The 20,867-nt window shown below is 44.4% G+C and overlaps 1 protein-coding gene across 3 annotated transcripts in view; it reads left to right on the forward strand.

Moving 5' to 3' along the window:
* Positions 1-20,867, forward strand: part of PDCD11 (programmed cell death 11) — a 28,254-nt gene that overhangs the window by 5,233 nt on the left and 2,154 nt on the right. For 2 of the 3 annotated variants that reach the window (XM_014959972.1, XM_014959982.1), the window contains 27 exons: positions 901-1,008; positions 1,469-1,675; positions 1,997-2,121; positions 2,728-2,788; positions 3,478-3,624; positions 3,746-3,997; positions 4,883-5,026; positions 5,681-5,881; positions 6,449-6,619; positions 7,552-7,771; positions 8,862-9,014; positions 10,023-10,138; positions 11,074-11,594; positions 12,086-12,148; positions 12,609-12,717; positions 13,459-13,548; positions 13,881-13,983; positions 14,499-14,676; positions 15,343-15,399; positions 16,166-16,288; positions 16,586-16,708; positions 16,888-17,077; positions 17,472-17,600; positions 17,927-18,070; positions 19,239-19,489; positions 20,115-20,283; positions 20,560-20,713. In XM_014959972.1, coding sequence (XP_014815458.1) covers positions 901-1,008; positions 1,469-1,675; positions 1,997-2,121; positions 2,728-2,788; positions 3,478-3,624; positions 3,746-3,997; positions 4,883-5,026; positions 5,681-5,881; positions 6,449-6,619; positions 7,552-7,771; positions 8,862-9,014; positions 10,023-10,138; positions 11,074-11,594; positions 12,086-12,148; positions 12,609-12,717; positions 13,459-13,548; positions 13,881-13,983; positions 14,499-14,676; positions 15,343-15,399; positions 16,166-16,288; positions 16,586-16,708; positions 16,888-17,077; positions 17,472-17,600; positions 17,927-18,070; positions 19,239-19,489; positions 20,115-20,283; positions 20,560-20,713 — 4,309 coding nt within the window. The remainder of the gene's footprint in view (positions 1-900; positions 1,009-1,468; positions 1,676-1,996; positions 2,122-2,727; positions 2,789-3,477; positions 3,625-3,745; positions 3,998-4,882; positions 5,027-5,680; positions 5,882-6,448; positions 6,620-7,551; positions 7,772-8,861; positions 9,015-10,022; positions 10,139-11,073; positions 11,595-12,085; positions 12,149-12,608; positions 12,718-13,458; positions 13,549-13,880; positions 13,984-14,498; positions 14,677-15,342; positions 15,400-16,165; positions 16,289-16,585; positions 16,709-16,887; positions 17,078-17,471; positions 17,601-17,926; positions 18,071-19,238; positions 19,490-20,114; positions 20,284-20,559; positions 20,714-20,867) is intronic. The other variant, XM_014959987.1, reaches the window with a different exon arrangement.

Below are 20,867 nucleotides of genomic sequence, written 5' to 3' on the forward strand. Positions count from 1 at the left end.
ATTTTACAATAGCAGACACTATTATCTGCTAGACACTTCTTCCACTTCATTCACCTAACGTCTGATCTCTGTCCTGGTTGTGATGCCATTGAATATAAAGGCTTCAGCTTGGAGTTGGTGATAAAGCAGAACAAGATCCATTTTGTGTTTCTTTGGCCTTTGCCTAGGAAAAGTATTCCACAGGTTGGCAGTAGTCTTCAGAGTAAACACAGCATCATCTAAAACTAAAGGATTGTTTTTGCAAAACAATGTAGAAAGCAGAATTATTAGCAGTTTTCCTGTTTTTTGTGACGTGCTTGTTGATTGCACTGACAGTGCCTTTTTGTGAAGTGTTTGAAAAATGGGCAACCTAGGGCAATGTTGGTTCCAGGGCAACAAATCTTGGGAGGGATCCGGAGAAGAAGTCTGATGAGGAGAGGCTGAGGGAGCTGGGGGGGTTCAGCCTGGAGAAAAGGAGGCTGAGGGGAGACCTTCTGGCTCTCTCCAACTCCCTGAAAGGAGGGTGTAGCCAGGGGGGGTCGGTCTCTGCTCCCAAGTCACAGGCCATGGGACAAGGGGAAACGGCCTCAAGTTGCACCAGGGGAGGTTCAGATTGGAGATTGGGAACAATTTTTCCACAGGAAGGGTTCTTAAGCCTTGGAATGGGCTGCCCAGGGCAGGGGTTGAGGCCCCATCCCTGGAGGGATTTCAAAGCCGGGTTGCCATAGTGCTTAGAGCCATGGGTTAGTGATGGTTTTTATCAGAGTGAGGGTGATGGTTGGACTGGATGATCTGAAAGGTCCCTTCCAACCCAGACAATTCTGTGATTCTATGAATTGCTCTCACTTTCTGAGCTGCATGAAACCTGTGTGCAATTATTTTTTTTTTTTTTTTTTGGCATTTTTTCCTTCCCCATTCTAGGTGGCCCCACTCGGGATCAAAGTGAGCTTTCTGTCTTCCTTCACTGGCGTTGTGGATTTCATGCACATGGACCCAGAAAAATCCATGAACTATTCTCCAGATCAAGTGGTAAGGAGGGGGAAGGATGGCTGCAGCTGGTATGTTGCTTGCAACATCTTTAATCTTCCCCATCATTTTAGTGGGATAATCTCTGAAATCTTACTGATGATAGTTGTCCTTCTTGTCTTCTATTTGAATTACTGTCATGGCTGCTGTAGACCTGTAAAGAGCAAAGCCATTCCTGGAGTAATGGAAGACATATTTGGGAAGCACAACAGACTTGCAAGTGATAGAAAATTTCTTGTGTGGTCATGTACCAGAATAGCCCATAAATAACACACAAAAGCAAAAATCCCTCCTCTGTGAAGCTGTTAGAACTAAAGTGATGTCTTAGTAGCAATATAGGGAAGTGCTTGTACATGGACAAAGAGTTTGGGTCCCAAGCATAATGTCTGAAAATGTGAGCAATGTGCCTCTCTCCTCTTTTGTTTACAAGTGTGTGAATAACAAGCATATTATCTTCTCCCAGATGAAAGCTTGCATCCTCTCTGTCCACCCCACCTCCAAGGTGGTGCGCCTTACTCTGCGGCAGGCCTTCCTCCACCCCGGGGGGTCTCCAAACCAGCTCTGCAATGATCGCATGGGGGCAGTGGTGGAAGAATCGACAGTGAAAGCTTTCTACAAGCAGTTTGGTGCCATCTTTGAGCTTGATGATGGCACTCTTGCGTTTGCACGGGTAAGTACCGGGGCAGTGAGGGAACTCCTCCATAGCTATCTTTGCCTCCTGGGGAAAGAGGCTAGGAGGAGGTTTTATTTTCTACATTTATGTTCTTTGTGAGACAAATAGAACAAAGTCAGGACAACATGGAAGGTGTTTGCCAAATCTTACCTCCCCTAGTTTGGGTTGGAATGTGGGAGGGTTGTTGGGGAAGAAGTGGTGAAACCTGCTGCATAGAGTATGTTAGAGGAACAATTTGGTCAGATGCTGCCACTTCAACTGAAGGTTTATATCACTGCTTCCATTTTCCAAACTAAATTGTAATTTGTTTTTTTCTAGTTGAAACATCTTTCAAAAAACAGAAAATCTTTTAAACCTGGGGCGTTTAAAACAGGATGCAAACATAAATGTCGGATCATTGACTACAGCCTGATGGATGAGATGTGTATTGTATCTCTGAAATAGTAAGTTTCATAGACTTTCAGAAAATTGTTTGAAAGATTAGAAGGGTTTGGTCGAGAGTGGAAAATAGCACATTGGTTTGTTAGACTGGAACTTGCCATTTGGGTTTTTTGGCTTGTATCTCTTGTCTTATGTCAGGTTGTGTGGGCATCTTGCGTGTTCTCCCCATACTACAGGGAGTTGGGACACCGTCAATATAGTTGGTGGGCTGAGGCACAGAGGCCAAATTAATTCTGCTGAGATAATGTGAGAGGGCTGTGGCCGAAGAGGAAATTGGACTTTGATCTTCCAAGTCCCAGCCCATTTTGCTTCTCCCTCTTAGTATTTCCCTCTATGTGGCTTTAAGCACTGCAGATGGTGGGTTCTCCTTTCATGGAGCCATATGGTGGCCATAGCTGTGTGGCTGTCACCTAAAGTGGAGCCTGCTGAACCACCCTGAACTTTATCTCCAGAGTTGTTTTGGGAACTGGGTCAGTTGGAATAAAACACAGACTCTGGAGTTGTAGAACACTGGGTGTGTGAGATAATGGATATTTGGGACAAGGCAAAGATCCTGGATTTCCTTCAAGTTGACTGATTGGTCCTCTCCTGCTATGTCTCTGTCCTAGTCAGGTTATTGAAGCACGGTTTCTGCGGTACCAAGATATCCACACAGGGGACGTGGTGCAGGTGAGCTTCTGAAGGACTGACACAGTACTGTGTGGCCATTATACTTAGAGCAATGATCTAGCTAATGTGCATTTTCTCTACCTAATACAAATATTCAACTTCTGATCCAGACTAGCGAGATGAAAGTGAGGGGGAAAAAAACTTCTTGCAGGACTTGGTTAGTGGAAAGTGGTGCTCTTCCCATTTTGTTTAGGTTTTCTTTCATGATGCTTCCAAGGCAATAAAATTTTAGCCACAGCTAGTCATTTATTTGTGGCCATGAATATATTTTTAGAAAGACTGGAGTGAAGGAAACTGAAACTTTCCTTGCACTCAAAGTAAAAGTTTGTGTATGGACCATCACAATCAGCTGATGGGCAGAAAACTACTCAGTTATCAATGTTCTTGTGTTGGAGTCATGACTGTATTGGGTATGTCTCTGGGAACAATTCCAGTTTGCTAGAGTCAATTGGGGTTTTGCAGAAGCAGCCTATGCTTAAGAAAATGAGGCTGTAAAACAGCTGTATGTAATATATAAAAGTTAATGGGTTGGATTGGTTTGCTGGAGTGTGGGTTGGACTAATATTTTATTTTTTGGAGGATTAGATTTGGTGATTATAGGTGGTATAATGTCTTGTCTGTTTCCTACCTGCCCATGGTCTGCTTTTCATGTTGAATTTACTGATCTTTGTCCATGTTTTGGGTTCTAGGGCAAAATATTTGCATTAAGACCCATTGGGATGCAGGTGAAAGTGACTGATGGGATTAAAGGGCTTGTACCATCATTGCATATCGCTGATGTGATCCTGAAGCAGCCTGAGAAGAAGTACAACATAGGAGATGAAGTCAAGTGTCGGGTGAGAGCTGACAGGCAGGGTCTGCAGCTGCTTTTCACTCTTTTGGTTTGAGTTTTGCAGCTGGATTGATCAGACAATGGCAGACATGCTTTTTGAACCTTCTTGTACTCCATTCTTGTAGGTACTAGAGTGCAGTCCTGAAGGAAAGAAGCTGATCCTTACTCTAAAGAAAAGTCTTGTCCAATCAAAGCTTCCAATCCTCTCCAATTATGAAGATGCGAAACCAGGGCTAGTGACACACGGCTTTGTGGTGTGTGCCAGGGAGTTTGGCTGCATTGTCAAGTTCTACAATGATGTCAAAGGCCTGGTACCCAAGAATGAGCTGAGCTCAGAACCCATATCTTCTCCGGATAAAGTCTTCCATGAAGGCCAGGTAATTAATTAATGTACCTATGCTGTGCCTTGTGTTTGAATGCAAAAGAGAAATCTGCTGTTGAGTGGGCTCCAAGGTGGGTTTTCCTCTGGAGGAACCACCTGCACCAGGAGATCTTCAGGTCCTTTAACACTTGTTCTGCATTTAAGCAGAACAGGCTGTGAAAGGGGCAGCTCTTCTTTGAGAATTTCACAGAGCTGTCCTTGTTTCTAGGCTCTCTCTGCTCTGGTGTGCAGGAGACACCATGGTGTGTGATACAGGGACTACACTTCGTTGAGTTACTGAGATTGTAGAAGTTTGGGGTTCTAGGCTGCAGTTTCTTAAAGGAAGTTAAAACTCTTACCTACAGAATTGGAAGGGTGTTTCCTGCCTCTGAATTATTCTGATTTTCCTGTTTGTTTCAAATCCTGCTTATTTTAAACCAGGCACACAGGGAGCTGTGCTGTTCACTAGGTTCTGGTCTTTGTAGTGGGTAAACTTATATAGATCTCAGCTTTCTTTGTTATTTTTTCTGATGCTTTTGTTTGTCTTTAATCCTGCTGTTTGTTGGATGGATAGGGAGGAGGTCATTTTCTAGTCAAGATTTCTCGCTGCAAATCGTTAGGTCTGAATTTTATTCTCAATTCTGCTGCAGACCTGGCTCACTCAGGTCATTTAATGATTATGTAGTTCCATTTTCCATATGAGTGATCCTAAGGACGTTTGTCCCTGGTTGAACCTCTTTGGTTGAACCTGTTAAGTTATAGTCACTGGCCTCCTTAGGTGTGGGAGAAAAGTGTACTGTGTGTGCATTTCCCTGTTTTTTTTTGTAGGTGGTAGCACACCAAGGAAGAGGGTCAACTGAATTAAACTCTTGTTTTGTTTTGTTTTTTTATTTTGCTGCAGGTGGTAAAAGTAATGGTCTTAAAATGTGAGCCCCAGCAGGAAAGACTCTTGTTGTCCTTCAGGTTATCGAGCAACCCTGCCCAGGAGGATAAAAAGGAATGTACTCCAAAGAAGAAACAGGAAGTGAAATATCAAATAGGAGAGGTATTGAATTCAATGACTGCTCCCTTTTTTGCCTTTTCCTATTTATTTTCCAAACAATTTGGTATCACTTTGAACAACATTGCTTCAAGAAAAGCTGTTGGTGGTCAGGAACTAGCATTAAATGTGCATTTCTTATTTTGTGGTTGGCCTCCTGGATCAAAGCCAGGATCTCAGGAGTTCCAGGACAGTCTTGCTGGAGGTACCAATTAGTGGAGTCCTCTTCTGGACCCTGCTAATGCTCCCGCTCCAAAAAGTACCTGCTTTTGGTCCCTGAAAAATGACACCTTCAGAGAAATGTTTTGAAATGCTTCCCTGGTGTCTTTGGAATGAACACGGTTTCCAACACCCTGCAGATACTGCTAATGCAGGAACAAGACAACTCTAATCTTGTTTAAATTATTCCTTTCACCCTTCAAATAGAAAGCCACAATCAAGAGGATGCTCTTGATTTTTCTGGGAGCTGAGTTACTGCTATTTTACTGTCAATGTTGGCATGGTTTTTAGGCTCAGCCCTGTTGGTGTGAGATTTTCCCATATACAGCTGGGAGGCCATGTCAGAGTCCCTGCAGCACAGCGTTTGGTACCCTGTGCATCAAAAGGGATGGCTTCAAAGACACTTGGAATTTTGTGTCACTGTGTTTATTCTCTTTTCAGATGGTTGATGTGAAAGTCTTAAAGAAGAAAGATAACGGGCTAGAGGTTTCTATCTTAGAAGATGAAGGCAACGTGATAGCCTGGATTCCCACCGTGCACCTCTCTGACTTTGTTGTGAACTGCAAGCTTCTGTGGCATTGTCTTCAAGAGGGAGATGTCCTGCCCCGAGTTATGTGCCTAAGTGACAAGGGAGAGCGTATCGTATCCTTTGCCACCTTAAACCAGTCAAACAAAGTGGGGGGAAGGACATATTTTTCAGGAATCCAGAGTATCTGCAACAAAAAAGAAGATACACTAGTTAGTGTGTTGAAGAAGCGCCTGTCAAGCTAGTGGTGCTTCAGAGAGTCATTATAACTTCCTCGTGTTAAAAGTGAGGCTCAGCTGCTGCTAGAATCCCATCAGAACCAGGACTTGGTTGTGAATTGACTGATCTTCCCAAACAGCTGCTAGGCTGTTAATCTTATCACAACCTCAGCAAAAATGTTCCTGTTTTTATACCAGAAATCAGAACTGAAATAATAGGAAGTTGGCATTTCTGCTAGTGTGAAGCATGTATCTGTAATGTTGAGCAACTTAAGAGACATCTGTTGCTAAATTTTAGCATAGAGTGATCAAGACAGAAATTGGGATTGCAGGATTTTGAGTTCCTGTACTGTCTAACCTGCAAAAAATGCTCTAGCCCCCCAGTGGTTAGCAGCACCAAGAGATTTGCTTGGCATCAGGCTCCTTTCATTCATCTTTCTCCATTTTTCCTAACTGGTTGTTCAGACCTTGAGCAGAAAGTCTGCAGTGATTTCTGCTGTGCAGGAGGAGCAAGTTGTGCGAAGTTTCTCTGAAATCCAGCCTGGGATGCTGTTGACTGGTTACGTGAGGAATGTGATGCCTTTTGGAGTGTTTGTGGAGTTCCCTTTCGGTGTGACAGGCCTGGCCCCCAAAGTGGTAAGCAATGCATTTACTTCATGAAACAGCACGTGTGGAACCAGGTGCGCTCGAAACATGGCTTTTAGCAAAAAAGCATGGCTTTTAGCATGGCTTTTAGATTTGGAGTCCTCAGCACAGAAAGGACATGGACCTGGTGGAACAGGTCCAGCCTGGGGGGTCACGAAAATTATTAGAGGGCTGGAGCCCCTCTGCTGTGAGGACAGGCTGAGAGAGCTGGGGGTGTTCAGCCTGGAGAAGAGAAGGCTCCAGGGAGACCTTATAACGGCCTTCCAGTACCTGAAGGGGCTACAGGAGAGATGGGGAGGGACTCTTGGTCAGGGAGTGGAGACATAGGACGAGGGGCAATGGTTTTAAATTGAAAGAGGGGAGACTTAGATTAGATATTGTAAAGAAATTCTTTGCTGTGAGGGTGGTGAGACCCTGGCGCAGGTTGTCCAGGAGAGGTTGTGGCTGCCCCATCCCTGGAGGGGTTCAAGGCCAGGCTGGATGGGGCTTGGAGCAACCTGGTCTGGTGGGAGGTGTCCCTGCCCAGGGCAGGGGGTGGGAACTGGATGATCTTTAAGGTCCCTTCCAACTCTGACCATTCTATGATTCTACAAAAAGAACAGTAACAGAGATGGAAGAGTAGGGCTGTGGATCCTGTGTTTGCACAGCTTCCTCCTGTATGGTAAAAGCTGCTTTCAGGTTTGTGTTTTAAAGCATTTCTAAGATGAAATAAAGGACTATTCAAGTGAACTTAAGCTTCTACAAAGATTTAATGTGACATCATGTAATTAATTTTAATTGATGGTGGTCTTTTTTAGTCTTTGTTAATTTCTCTTACACATTTTCATGAAGTCTTGACTCAAACCCTTCTGAACGGCGCTGCAGGTGGCTGATAGTTAGCATCTGTGCTCAGTAACCCCTGCCTCTTTGTTTCCTTTGCACAGAGCATGAGTGACAAGTTTGTGACGGACACCAAGGACCACTTTGTGGTGGGACAGACCGTGATGGCAAAAGTGATGAGCATCGATGAGGAGAAGCAGCGTGTGCTCCTCAATCTGAAGGTGTCCGAGTGCAGCTCGGGCGATTCTGCTGCAGAGAGCTTTTCCCTGCTGAATCAATATTTCAAGGAGATGAAAGAAATCAGGAACTTGTTGAGAAGAAGAGGTAAAAGGTTGCACATGTTCTGCTAAAGGGTATCATAGCACAAAAATAAAAAGAGGGGCTCCAGAGCCCCTGGGGAAAAACATTTCAGAAAGGGAATGCTATTTTCTTTATAGTGAAAGAAAAGTTGGTTCAAGGAAAAACTTGGCTTCTGAGAGGAGCTTGTTAGAAGAAGGTTGTGTGTGCAGTGTTGGCCACTGACAAGAAGGCTTTTTGGAACTACAGCTGGAACAAGCCAAAGAAGCTCTTTTCATTGAGGTCTGCTAGGTTTCTTTCAGGTTGAATCTTAGAGATTTAAAAATAAGGGTATAAACAGACAAACTGTGAGGTCCATATACCAAAAGAGGAAGAGAGATACAATGGTGCAAAAGGATGGGTTCCTTGAAGGGCCTATGAAGGTGAAAATAAGAAAGACCAGGGTGAGATAGCATGTTCTGTGGACCAAAGCTTTTCTCCAGCCTTGGACACCCTTTTTTTGGTGTGAATAGTTGTGATTGCTTTATGAACCAATGTAAAACTTAATTGATTGAGACATGTGGCAGTAGTTTCACCATTTAATTGTGTGTCACATGAGGCATTGTCTCTTTCTGTTTTTTTCAAAATCTGCCAGATTTTGAATCTGGCAATGATTATTAGTACTCTATGCTCTTGTATTTTAAAAGCTGTAGTCTGCAGACCTGATTTCTCTGATCAGTAAATTTTTATCAAATTCTAACTTTGGCTTTTTTAGCTTCTTTTTATATCCAGTAGCATCTAATGTTTTGCTTCCTATAATTGTGTTTTTAGTATTGATCTACTTTGCTTTCACCTTTTTCTATATGCAATGCTGCGTGCAGGTGTCTCTGTAAGATTGGAAAATGTTCTCTCCAAAGTTATCAGTTCCTTAATGTCACAAAAGTCTTTCTACTTTGATTAAATCTAAGAATTTACTTTGTATTCATGCAGATTCAGGAGCCTAAACTTTGCTTTCCACTATGAAGGTGGATATAAATGCTTGTTTGCCCCCTCTTGAGGAAAAGTGACGGCTGTCTTTGTTTTGCAAAGAAACAATGTAGGTAAAACTGGCTTCCCACTTTCTCTTCCCTTCATTTAGGGGAGCCCAGCACGGCCCGAGGCCTTTGTGAGCTGGTGCCTGGGAAGGAGCTGCAGCTGGTGGTGCAGGATGTGAAGGAGGATGGCTCGGCGCTGTTCGGTGGCAGCTGTGTCACAGGCTGGACTGCAACAGCCACTCGCTACCACCTGGGAGGTGAGGGGCTTGGCTTGGCTTGCTTTGGTTTTCACTTTTCACACTGATGGGGAAGGAACATGGGAGGAGTCTGATCAGAGTAGGGATGGGCTTGACGAGCAGTTTGCTTTCCTAATGTGTTGCCGACACATTTGCACGATTTGGGACATACCTGTTGCCTCTGCTACCCCATCTGTAAACCAGACTTAATCCTGCCTCATATCTTGGGTGTCTTGTAAGGTCTAGTTTGTGCTCTGAGATCCTTATTGGAAGCATACTATATATTAAAAAAGTAAGCTGCAAGCTCTAGCTTTCTCATGTGTTTTTCTTTTTCCTTCTTACTTTAGAAATATGTTCCTTGGATTATCCTCTGTCTGAAATTGCTGATAATTTTTCTTTTAAATCACTGTGACTTTAAAACAGGACTGCTTTTTTGGTACTTTACAATTCAAAAATTAAAGCAGAAAAGTGCCATATTATGCAGAACCAAACAAGTACATTCAGAGATAATGAATAAAGCAATGAAACCAATAGAAACTGCTGAGTTCAGCAGGAGTAATATCTCAGCACTTCTGTGTTCAGAAGAGTTTCTCTGTTTGCTCAGCAACAGATAGATTGATGGTTTTGTGAAATGTTAGCATACCTTTTTCAACACCTATATTACCTTGAATTTCTGTTTAGTCAGCCTTGTGTGTTAATTAAGAGTTGCATCCTCAAGAAATCAATTTAGCTCTTCCATGAAAACATCAGACTCTTTTTCCAAATAAGAAAGCCCCTGTTTTTTTTTCTTTCTTGCCATTAATTTTGGAATAATCTGTTTTTTTCTTAAAGAGACTTACTGTACGTTTGGTACTAAATTGACTTTGTTACAGTAAGTTACAACTAGTAATTATACAGTCTTTTTATCACTGTGGTCTCCAGGAATTAAACTGAACCGCAGGCAGCCCTTGTATCTGTCGTGTGTCACTAGCTCAGTTGCTCAAAATTTTTCACTGTCATCAGGAGATAATGTCCTTTTCTCATTTGTAGACAAAAACATTGTTCCTGGTGAGAAAACCAAGGCACTGGTTCTTCATGTGGATGCCCTCACATCCAAAGTGTATGTTTCTCTTCGGGAAGAACTGTTAAAACAAAGACCTAAGCAGGTATGTGTTCAGTTTTTGGATCTGTCTGGTTTTGGCTCTCCAGGCAATTTCACTGAATTTCACTGAATTTTAGAGTTGGAAGGGACCATAGAGACCATCTAGTCCAACTCCCCTGCTGAAGCAGGATTGCCTAGAGCTAGAGCATGTTACTCAGGAGCATCCAGGCGGGTCTTGAAGATCTCCAAGGAAGGGGACTCCACAACCTCCCTGGGCAGCCTCTGCCAGGGCTCTGTCACCCTCACTGTGAAGAAGTTTCTCCTCATATTTGAGTGGAACCTCTTCTGTTCCAACTTGTGCCCGTTGCCCCTCGTCCTCTCACTGGGAACCACTGAAAAGAGTCTGGCTCCCTCCTCCTTCAACCCTCCCTTGAGATACTTGTAGGCGTTGATAAGGTCTCCCCTCAGCCTTCTCTTCTCCAGACTAAAGAGTCCCAGCTCTCTCAGTCTCTCCTCATAAGGGAGATGCTCCAATCCTTGAATCATCTTTGTTGCCCTTTGCTGGACTCTTTCTAGTAGTTCCCTGTCCCTCTTGAACTGGGGAGCCCAGAACTGGACACAGTACTCCAGTTGTGGCCTCCCCAGTGCAGAGCAGAGGGGGAGAATGACTTCCCTTGACCTGCTGGCTACACTCTTCCCTATGCAACCCAAGATACCATTGGCCTTCCTGGCTGCAAGAGCACACTGTTTACTCATTGTCATTTTACTGTCCACCAGGACCCCTAGATCTTTCTCTTCAGTAGTTGCCTCTAGCGGGTCCACCCCTAACCTATACTGGTACCTGACATTTTTCTTCCCCAGGTGCAGGACCCTACACTTTATTTAAATTAATGAATTTTGAAGCGGGGGCTGTTTCCTTCTTTAGAACTGTGGGAGGTAGAGTGGATGGAATCAACGTCTCAGCAGGAGAAGTCACTATCTCCATTTCTGTCTGTCTAGCAGCTCACAGAGAACTCCCAGCACTCTGCCATCGTGCAGCTCGTGGCAGAAGAGTTTGCCATCGTGTCCTTGTTGGAAACAGGCCAGCTGGCTGCTGTCCCCGTCGCCTCTCACTTCAACGACACCTTCCGCTTTGACTCAGAAAAACTGAAGGTGGGACAGACAATCTCTGCAACCTTAAAAGTGGTGAAGGTGAATGACCACGGAGTCTTATTAGCAGTACAAGGTCCAGCAAAGAAGAATGTTTTTGTAAGGGTCCGGAAAGAATCTGAGACACCATTAGAAGAGGTGCTTCCTGCTGTGACACACTCGCTTTCCCTGGGGGACATTGTTAGTGGTACTGTTAAATCTGTCAAACCAACCCATGTCACAGTTGCTATTGATGACAAGCTGACAGGTTCAATCCACGCATCCCGGATTCTGGAGGAAGTCCCCATAGGCTCTTTTCCAACATATACTCTGAAAGCTGGACAGAAGGTGACTGCCCGAGTCATTGGAGGCAGAGAGGTGAATACTCACAGGTGGGAAAACATGCTCATAATATTACTTCTTGGGGAATGCAAGGGGTGAAACAATTACTTGATTCAGATGATCTAAGCTGCTCCCTCTGTCACCACATACTGTTACAGCTGTCCTTGCTGGAGTAGTTGAGGCCTGAGGAAGCCTGCTGTTATATTCTATCTGAGATCCAGGTTTCAGTGAATTAGCTCTGTACCTGTGTCACTGTGTTTATCTTGAGAATAGATTGCAAGAAAAAAAAAAAAAAGATGTCTAAACTCTTAAAGTCCAGAAGAACTCTTAAATACAAGCAGGATTAGGCTCTAGGGACTAAATTTGCCAGAATATTTCAGGCACCTGAATTGCCAATGAAATAGTTCTAGGAAGATCTGGAACTTGAAGGCTCTTGTAATTCTAGAGGACTTATCCCTGGCTTTTGCCAATGCAGAGGGATAACAGGTGACTGGGCCCTGGGGAGATCATGAGAAATTTCAGTCCTTTTCCTGTTCTTTAGGTACCTGCCCATCACCCATCCACACTTCACACGGTCCATTCCAGAGCTCAGCATTCGACCGAGGTAAGAATTAGTCTCTGCACTTTCTGCAGATACTTCACAGACTTTGTAACCTTGTAGATTCCCTCCCTTGTTCCTCCCATTTGTGCAGGAGCTGACCATAATCAAGGAGCTCCACATGTATGCAGCGTGACAAGGTCTCTTATTCCCTCTGTCACACTAACTTGGGTCTAGAACCTGTGTTAAACCTTAAGTGCTCTCCTGGCATGTGGTTTCCTTTGAATGTCCTTTTGGCTTCAGGCTGTGCTAGTCTGGATTCTGGTATGTCCATGTCAGAGGGATTCCCTCTTAAGCGTAGGGAGCAATTAATTCCCTGCAGAAGAATGCAGCCTGGGAGGGGAATGCCAAAAGCATTGTCACAGTAGTACTATCTCACCAGAATCTTTTGGGTTTCTAACTCCCATCTTCATCATTAGGACCGAAGCTGACTTACTGATGTCCTCTTTTTTTTGTTTGCAAACAGCGAAATAAAAGGAAAAGTCAAAGCAATGATAAACCCTAAAGAAGACAGTGCCCTCAAGAAACTTGGACAATACGATGTTGGGCAGACAGTCACCTGTTTTGTGAAAAAGGTGAGATTGGAGTTTTCCTACGACTGGGGGAGGCAGTAAGTCGGGCTGACCTCGGGGACATTAGTTCAGACCAAAGCACTGACAGGGTAGGTTTAGACTGAATATTAGGAAGGAATTTTTCACAGAGAGAGTGGTCGGGCATTGGAATAGGCTGCCCAGGGAGGGGGTGGAGTCACCATCCCTGGATGTGTTTAAGGGACGTTTAGATGCGGTACTGAGGGATACGGTGTAGGGGAGGACTTTGTAGAGTAGGGTAGATGGTTGGACTCGATGATCCCAAGGGTCTCTTCCAACCTGAATGATTCTATGGTTCTATGATTACTGTGGTCTTCATTAACTGTGAGAGTGGCCCATGCAAAGTGCTGTCTCTTACAGGGAGGGTAGAAGGACGTCAACGTTTTCTGTACTTGACGGAGTCAGTCTGACTTGTCCTCTTTGACGTGCCAGTTTGTTGCCAGCAGATGCTTCCCGCCCTGCACTCTAGCACCATGGCCTTTGAGAAATTGTGTGTGCCACCAGCACAGAGTACACTCACTGCTGATATCCTGTGTGCACTTGCCTGCGAACAGCAGCAGTGTAATGCTTGTGAGACTAGGAGCCAAGTCACCATTTTTGCTTGGTGCAAGAGCCAAGACTGGAGTAGTTCTTTCTAGCCTTAAGAATTAGTGAATCCACCAGGGAAGGTTTATTTTTTTCCCAAGGTCTCATGCTGTCTTCTCTGGTTATTTGGTGTCTTCTTAGTATAACATCCTCAAAAATTGGCTGGAGGTGGAAGTCGCCCCTGACATTCGAGGAAGAATTCCTCATCTGCTGCTGTCTCTGAACACCAAGGTAAGAGGCCATTACAGATAAGCTACAGGAAGTTTTTTTTTTCCGTGCAGATGGCTGTAAGTAATGACTGCAGACACTTCTGACGTCCATGTGAACTCCTAATCCAGTGCTCTGCCCTTTAGGCATCACTGCCCCTCACTGGGAAGCAAGTACTCTGCCTGTAGCTCGTTCAGCTCAGGATGGCAGAGCCATTGAAGCAATGCTGAGCTATCAGTCAAGTGTACACATCAAAGATGTGTATGGAAAGCGTAACGCTTCATAGGAGGAGCACCAGTCAGAGTTGTGCCAAGCTTCTTTCCTGGTAACAAGTGGAAATCTGTCTTTTCTTTCAGGTCTTAAAACATCCGGAAAAGAGCTTCAAGAATGGCCAAGCAATATCAGCTACAGTGACTGGAACTGATGTCACCGAAACAAACCTCTGCTTGTCACTCACAGGTATAGCGGAGCCTGAACAGCAGGACACCACTGCATGTGGTGCTTTATGCAGGGGTGGGCCTGCACTGACCCCTCAGGTGGTGATGTTACACTCCAGAGCCACGCTGTGCCTCCCTGTAGGACAGAACTAACCCCCGGGACCCTGACCCAGTGTGGAAGGCAAGAGAGGTCAGACCTTTAGACTAAAGAATCACTTTCCTGCTGTCCCAGACTGAAGCCCTTCTCAGAGCTCTTGTGAACATATTCCCTTCTGATCTCAGATGTGAGATGATGTATCTGTCATCATTTGTCAGTTATTCTGTCAGGTATATCTGTCATTATTGGAACTGTGCGAGTAGAGGGCCTTGTCCTGGGCTACCAGGACAAATGTTGCTGTGAACTGAGAGCGCATAGGCTGCACCTTGCCAAAAGTTGGTGGGTGTGTGAGCATTGCTTCACTGACTCATTACACCCACTGCTTTGGTTGCATGCTTTTGGAGTATTATGAAGCCCTTTTCCTCCTTCACTTTTTCCAGGAATTCCGTCGCTGGAGCAGGGCACCATCGCCGTAGGCATGGTGACAAAGGTGACTCCACACGTGGGTTTGACCATCGCGCTGCCAGGGGGGAAGACTGGCAGAGTCGACATCTTTCACCTGAGTGATACTTACACAGAAAATCCTCTGGGTGACTTCAAAGTTGGCAAGATTGTCAGGTCAGTAATTGCCTGTCTTGTTCCCTCAAGCTGCAAGGCTTAGAAATATCTCCCTCCAGCGACAGGCTTTTTGCTGCCATGAGATGATGCCAGACCTATAAGGTTCAGTCTGTAGCTAAGAAGTAACGCTGACTTACAACCTTATATGCATTTGGGTGAAAGTCTTGAATTTTCCATGTATGAAAAAGCACCTTTTCAGCTGCCTTCTTGGACTGTGTTTTGAGAGTGGCTACTCTTAGCAAAGGTGCTGAGGGAAGCCAGTTATCCCAGCTCTGCTGTGGTTCTGTGGGCTGTTTGGCAAGTCAGTTGCCTTTACATTTGTAATGCACAAGTAATTGCATTTCCCTACTTCACAGACTTGTTGGGAATGCTGGAGAGCACAAGAGGCCAAGTGATTCAGCTGTAACAATCTTTTTGGCCAAGTGATCTTTTGTACTAGCAGTAGGTACTGGGTAAAGCAAGTCGATGTGTTTCAAAAAGCCCTTTAGCTGGTTTCCTGAACTGTTGTGTCATGCTGGTTTGTGTTAGACAGCGAGTGCTCCAAGGGACAGAGTAGTTTGTTTCCTCTAGGGCTTTATTCTCTTAGTGAAAATATCTATTTTCTACCTCTGGCTTTTTTTAACATGTGAAAAAGCTTTCTGTTTTCTCCCCTTACTCACCACGCAGGTGCTACATCCTCTCCAGTAAGAAGAGCAAAATCCAGTTATCTCTACGGCAATCCCGGTACGTGTCTTCTCTCCAGGCTGTTGATTTCCTACTAGTTAGGAAAAGGATAGTGAAATACAGTAACTGTTGGTTTGGGTGGATCAGTGTGAAGTGTTCAAAGGACAAGGACTGCTTTTTCTTTTTTTAAGGGATGAGACTTGTTCCTCCTTCAGGAGAAAGATTTTCTTGTGTATTGGCAAACATGGAGATGTCTGACAATGTAGATCAGGTTTAATCTCTGTTTATCATAGTTTCTAGACTTGATGATTTTTTTGTTTGCTTATTCGGGAAGAAAGGGAAAGTTTCACCATGGAATTTGCAATACAAACTTGTTACTTTTCGGTGTTCAGCTGCATTTTAAATATTTTGATTAAATAGCAGACTTAGTCCTAAATGTCTGTTAAAACCAAGCCTCTTGCTTTGTCTTCTCTGTGGAGCAAAAATGCCTAAACCATGTGGAATGAAGTATCTTAGAAAGAAGTGGAAAAAAACACAAGTCAATTCTATGCAAAATTTCAGACTCCATTTTATTCTCCTCATTTTCTTAGTGTCAGAGGAAGCCAGGCTGATCTGCTTTCTTTACCTTTCTTTACAGCAGCATGTTTATCCTCTAATGCTTGTCAGAGGTGTAGATAGTCCTTTAGTACATTTGAGTAAACTGAAGGGTGTCTCTGGTCTGGTTTCCAGAAAGTAGTAGCTGTTGTTAACTCTGATTTCTTTCTTTGATATCCAGAGTGTGGATTTTTCAGACGAGTGCTTTAACTTCTAACCTCTTTTCTTATAGGCTAAACCCAAAAAGCAACAGCAAAGTAGAGGATGTTGAAATAACAAGTATTAAGGATGTTAAAGAAGGCCAGCTAGTGAGAGGCTACGTCAAATCAATCACTTCATCAGGTGTATTCTTTGGGTGAGTAGCATAAGAAAATTATACTGGGAAAAGGGGTGTTGGAGAGCTTCTTTTGTGAATGTATGATTCTGGAATCCTCTTTGGGGGCTGGTCTCTGGTGTGATGTGATGTTGCAAAGTGAATTTCCTCCTGGGAGTCAAGATGTCATTGCTGCTTTCTTGAGCCTGTGAAATTAAAGTAGATAAAGTTTAGGTGGTGCTCTAAAGAACTGGTGGTGCCACAGATATACTCACTGCACTTTTTTCTTTTTTCCTGCTGTGGAATACTTACATTTTTTTGTTTTCCTTCTCTTCTCAGCTTGTCCACTTCTCTTCTGGGCCGAATCTTGTTCCAGAATGTTTCCCCTTATTTTGTACAGAACCACTCTCTGTATGAAAAGTACCTGCCTGAAGGAAAGCTGCTCACTGCCAAAGTGCTTGGGTAGGTTCCAACCTTCTTTAAAAGGGGCCATGAATTAAAGGAGAGAATGGAAAGAGGGAGGATAAAAGCTGAGAATATTCGAAATACGTTCCAATCCTTGCAGTCATTGTAAATGCTCAGATTTTTTTTTTTTCTTTTCTCTCTTCTTCTCTCCTGCTGCTCCTGGCAATGCATCGCAGTGTAACAGGAAAACACATTGAGCTCTCTCTCCTGCCTGAGGACACTGGAATGCCAGGCATCTTACCTGAATCCCTGGGCCTACCACGATACGATGCAGAGGAAGAGAAAAGAGAGGCAGATGATAGGGAAAAGGGAGAAGAGCTTAAGATGAAGACAAAACGGAGAAGAGGAAACTCTGAAAGTGAGAAGGTATGGATGTGATTACATGCTAAAGGACTTGGTTGGCCCAAATACTGAAGTGGACTAGGAATATCCACTGGCTTCAGACCGAGGAACTGCACAGAGTAGGAAAAAAAAAAAAGATTAAATTGCATTTGAGATTAGCAAAGATCAGGGACTATTCCATTTGGGTAGAAGTTAGCTGAATTAGCAGCCTAATTGTGTTGCCTGTGTGGCCTGTCCCGTTGGTCTTGGCACCATGTGGGTTTATTCTTTGTTGTCTCTGTTATGTGAGAGGAGAGTGGGGGACGCTGTGCCAGGGCACCACCCCCTCTCTGCTGTCAGACTCTTTGTGGTCAGAATTGCTATCAAGACCCCTCCTAGTTGTTGCACTCCACCATCCACTCATTTCCCCTTGTTGCAGGAGGTGAAACCAAAGAAAAAGAAGAAGATCTGCTCAGCAGATGAAAATGACAGTGGAATTGAGGTATATTACCGGGAAGAGGAGGAGGAGGATGACCAGGAGGAAGAGGCAGCTAAAAAGAAATCTAAGGTGAGAAGTTTGGAGAACCTGAGCTTGAAATGACTTTACAGCCCTATTGAGATGTGTCAGTTTTGACTTGGATGATAATAGCATCGCTGCAGATAGGAGTGACACAGGGTGGTGTTTGTGTCACCTGAAAATGGCTAGAGGTGGATTGAGTTTAAATTACAACAAAGGTGGCCAGAGTTTAATGTTTTTGCTGGTGGGCTGTTTGCTGGTGTGGGAAGTTCAATAGTGTTGGCCAGAGAGAAGCCACAAGCAAACAGTATTTGTCTGATCTCAGTGTAAATACTTCAGATTAAAACCCAGGGCATTCCCTGTCTTCCTCCAAACAGATAAAGAAACCTGGTGAAGCTCCCAGGCTGCAGGTTTCCATGGGTTTCACCTGGGATGAGGACATGAATGCAATGGATATGCCTGTGCTGAACCAGAAGGAGGAGAGCTCAGAGAGCGAGGAAGAGGAGGATCCGCAGTCTAAGGTACTGTGTCCTGGTGTTGCCTGCCCAGGAGACACCACATGGTGGCTGTGATGTGATGTCTGGGTGTTTGCATGTCTGTCTGCCCCGTAGCAAAGCCTTTTAACCCAAGGGAACATCTCTGACAACTAATGTGCAATTTCCTTAATACTACTCTGAGCACTGGGCTTAGCAGCAGGTATGTCTGAAGCAGAGGAGAGAAGGCCCTGGTTTAGCATGGCAGCAGGAAAATAGGGCTTTTCATGCTGATGTGAAAAAAAATAATTATTTAGGGCCAAACAAACGTTTTCATGAAATTAAATTTTTTTTATTTGATGTCAGCTCTGTTTTTTACTTTTCTGAGTGTTGAAAATTTACAGGAAAACCCGGAGGTAAAAAACCTTTTCAAATTATAGTCCTCTTAGTTAGAAAAACACTACAAAATTCTTTTATGCTGTAAATTTTTAGAAGAGTTTTCCAGTGTGAGCAATTCAGCAAAATCAGAAGCGAGCTCATGAATTGCTTTCATGTTTGCTCTTTGGGATTTCACCTGTCCCTTGAAAGTCACCTCTGTAAAGGCCATGCATGGCCAGTGCTTTGTTGTCCAAGGTAAAGCTGCCCTGTGCAGAGAACTATGGCACTGTCAGTTCCCAATTTAGCCCAATTTAGCAATCCAACTGCATACCCCAGTCTTGCACAGTTTCTCCCCCTGTATCCTGGATTTTTACAGAGTGGAGGGGGGTTGGTGAGCACTGGCCCAGGGGGTAAAGACAGAAGAATCAGAGGGAGGGGTGAAGTGTGAATCCTGCACTTGGGGTAAAAACTAGCAAAGTGTTTGGTCCCTCAATGCATTTCATGAAAAGAAATGGTATTTCATGTAGAATCATAGAATTATAGAATGGTCAGAGTTGGAAGGGACCTTAAAGATCATCCAGTTCCAACCCCCCTGCCATGGGCAGGGACACCTCCCACCAGAGCATGTTCCACTGCTTTTCTTGGATGTGTGAACTGTGTATGAAGGGCTGAGGTCTCTGTACCATTTTCCTCCTCTCTTAAACAATTGGCCTCATCTCTTTCTGTGAAAACTGCCTGGCCTTGGGCATACTGAGGTCTGGCTGTGCTTTAGCTGGGCCTGCCTATTCCCACGTGAAGTCCCTACTTTCCCCTAGTCCTCCTTTTTTTGCTCTTTCAGCGGAAGAAACAAACAAAGAAGGAGAAGGAACTAGAGAAGCAGAAAAAGGAGAAGGAGCTCTGCAAATTAGAGGCATCTCTTATGGACCCCAGTCGACAGCCCCAGTCAGCAGATGATTTCGACCGGCTGGTGCTGAGCAGCCCCAACAGCTCCATCCTCTGGCTACAGTACATGGCTTTCCACCTCCAGGCTACTGAGATTGAGAAGGCCAGAGCCGTGGCAGAGAGAGCACTTAAAACAATCTGCTTCAGGTAATAATGGGGCTGTGCCTTTCTTTGCCCCAAAGAATAAATCATGGTGGGTTAGTTGTGGTGGGAGAAGAGCATCATCAGTGTGTGTGTGTGGAGTGGCAAAGTCCGTTCCAGTGCCCTCAAAAGGATTAAATGGTAGCGATTGTCAGCTGGCCCTTTGAAGATCTGGCCTGAGTCACCACAGCTGGCCTGCAGCTGGCAGATACTCCCCGAGGTATCACTGAGTGTACGGACAGACTTCTGAGCAGTTGGAAGGGTTTGGAAGAGCACAGTGCTGCCCGTGGTGGCAATCAAACAAACTGTACATCAAACAAACTGTAAAACTCTTGTTGCTTTTTCCATAGTGCTGCACCTTTGTGTATTAAATAATTTCTACAGCATGATTAAGTATATTATGCTTTAGCGAATCATCCTGTGGCTTTTTAATTACAAACAACAGTGATCAAAAGTTGTAGTGTTAAAAAACCTGCTGTGCTGTATTCCACAAGTGGAGTTTCAGTGAGCAGTGTGCTGCTTCCCTTTGTCCTGGAGGCAGGCTGCAAGTCAGTGAGTCTTTGAGTGGTTTGCAAAAAAGCTGGTGAAGACTAGTAAAAAGCTAAACATTCTTGTTCACATCTGCTTTAAGGGAAGAACAGGAGAAGCTGAATGTCTGGGTAGCTCTGCTGAACTTGGAGAACATGTATGGTACCGAGGAGACACTGATGAAGGTCTTTGAGAGAGCTGTTCAATACAATGAGCCTCTGAAAGTCTTCCAGCATCTGTGTGACATCTATGCCAATTCTGAGAAGTACAAGGTAAGATAGTGCAAGCAGTTCCCAGGCACGTATTCCCTTCAGTTGTGCCCGTAAACTACCAATGCTGGCTGTAGAAGCTTCCAGCTGTCAGATGTTAGGCCTGTCCTGTTCCTAATTGGGATTAATAGTTACGATTGACAGCGTACAAAGAACTAGTGATATTTGCTTTTCTGTCATAACTGTTCGGAGACACCTGGGCCAAGAGTAAGAGTTTTAAAGCTGCAAGGCTTTATTTTGAGTCAGTCTGTGTGATCTAACCCAACTCTGCCCTTCCAGCAAGCAGAAGAATTGTACCACACGATGCTGAAGCGGTTCCGTCAGGAGAAATCTGTGTGGCTGAAATACGCCTCTTTCCTCCTGAAGCAAGGCCAGACTGAGGCTACACACAGGCTTTTGGAGAGGGCTCTCAAGGCTTTGCCTACCAAAGAACGTAAGTGCTCTCTTCCCCATCCTTAATGTAGACCCTGTGTTGACAGGTCTCCAGCAGATGGACTGCCCTCTGATACCTCTGCCTGTGACAATGTTTGTAATAAGTGAAAAGTGCAACCAGTTGTGTTGAACGTGTTGCCCTTGACGCTCAGGGG

This window comes from Calidris pugnax, unplaced genomic scaffold (genome assembly GCF_001431845.1).
Source record: "Calidris pugnax isolate Ruff unplaced genomic scaffold, ASM143184v1 scaffold4, whole genome shotgun sequence".
NCBI lineage: Eukaryota > Metazoa > Chordata > Aves > Charadriiformes > Scolopacidae > Calidris > Calidris pugnax.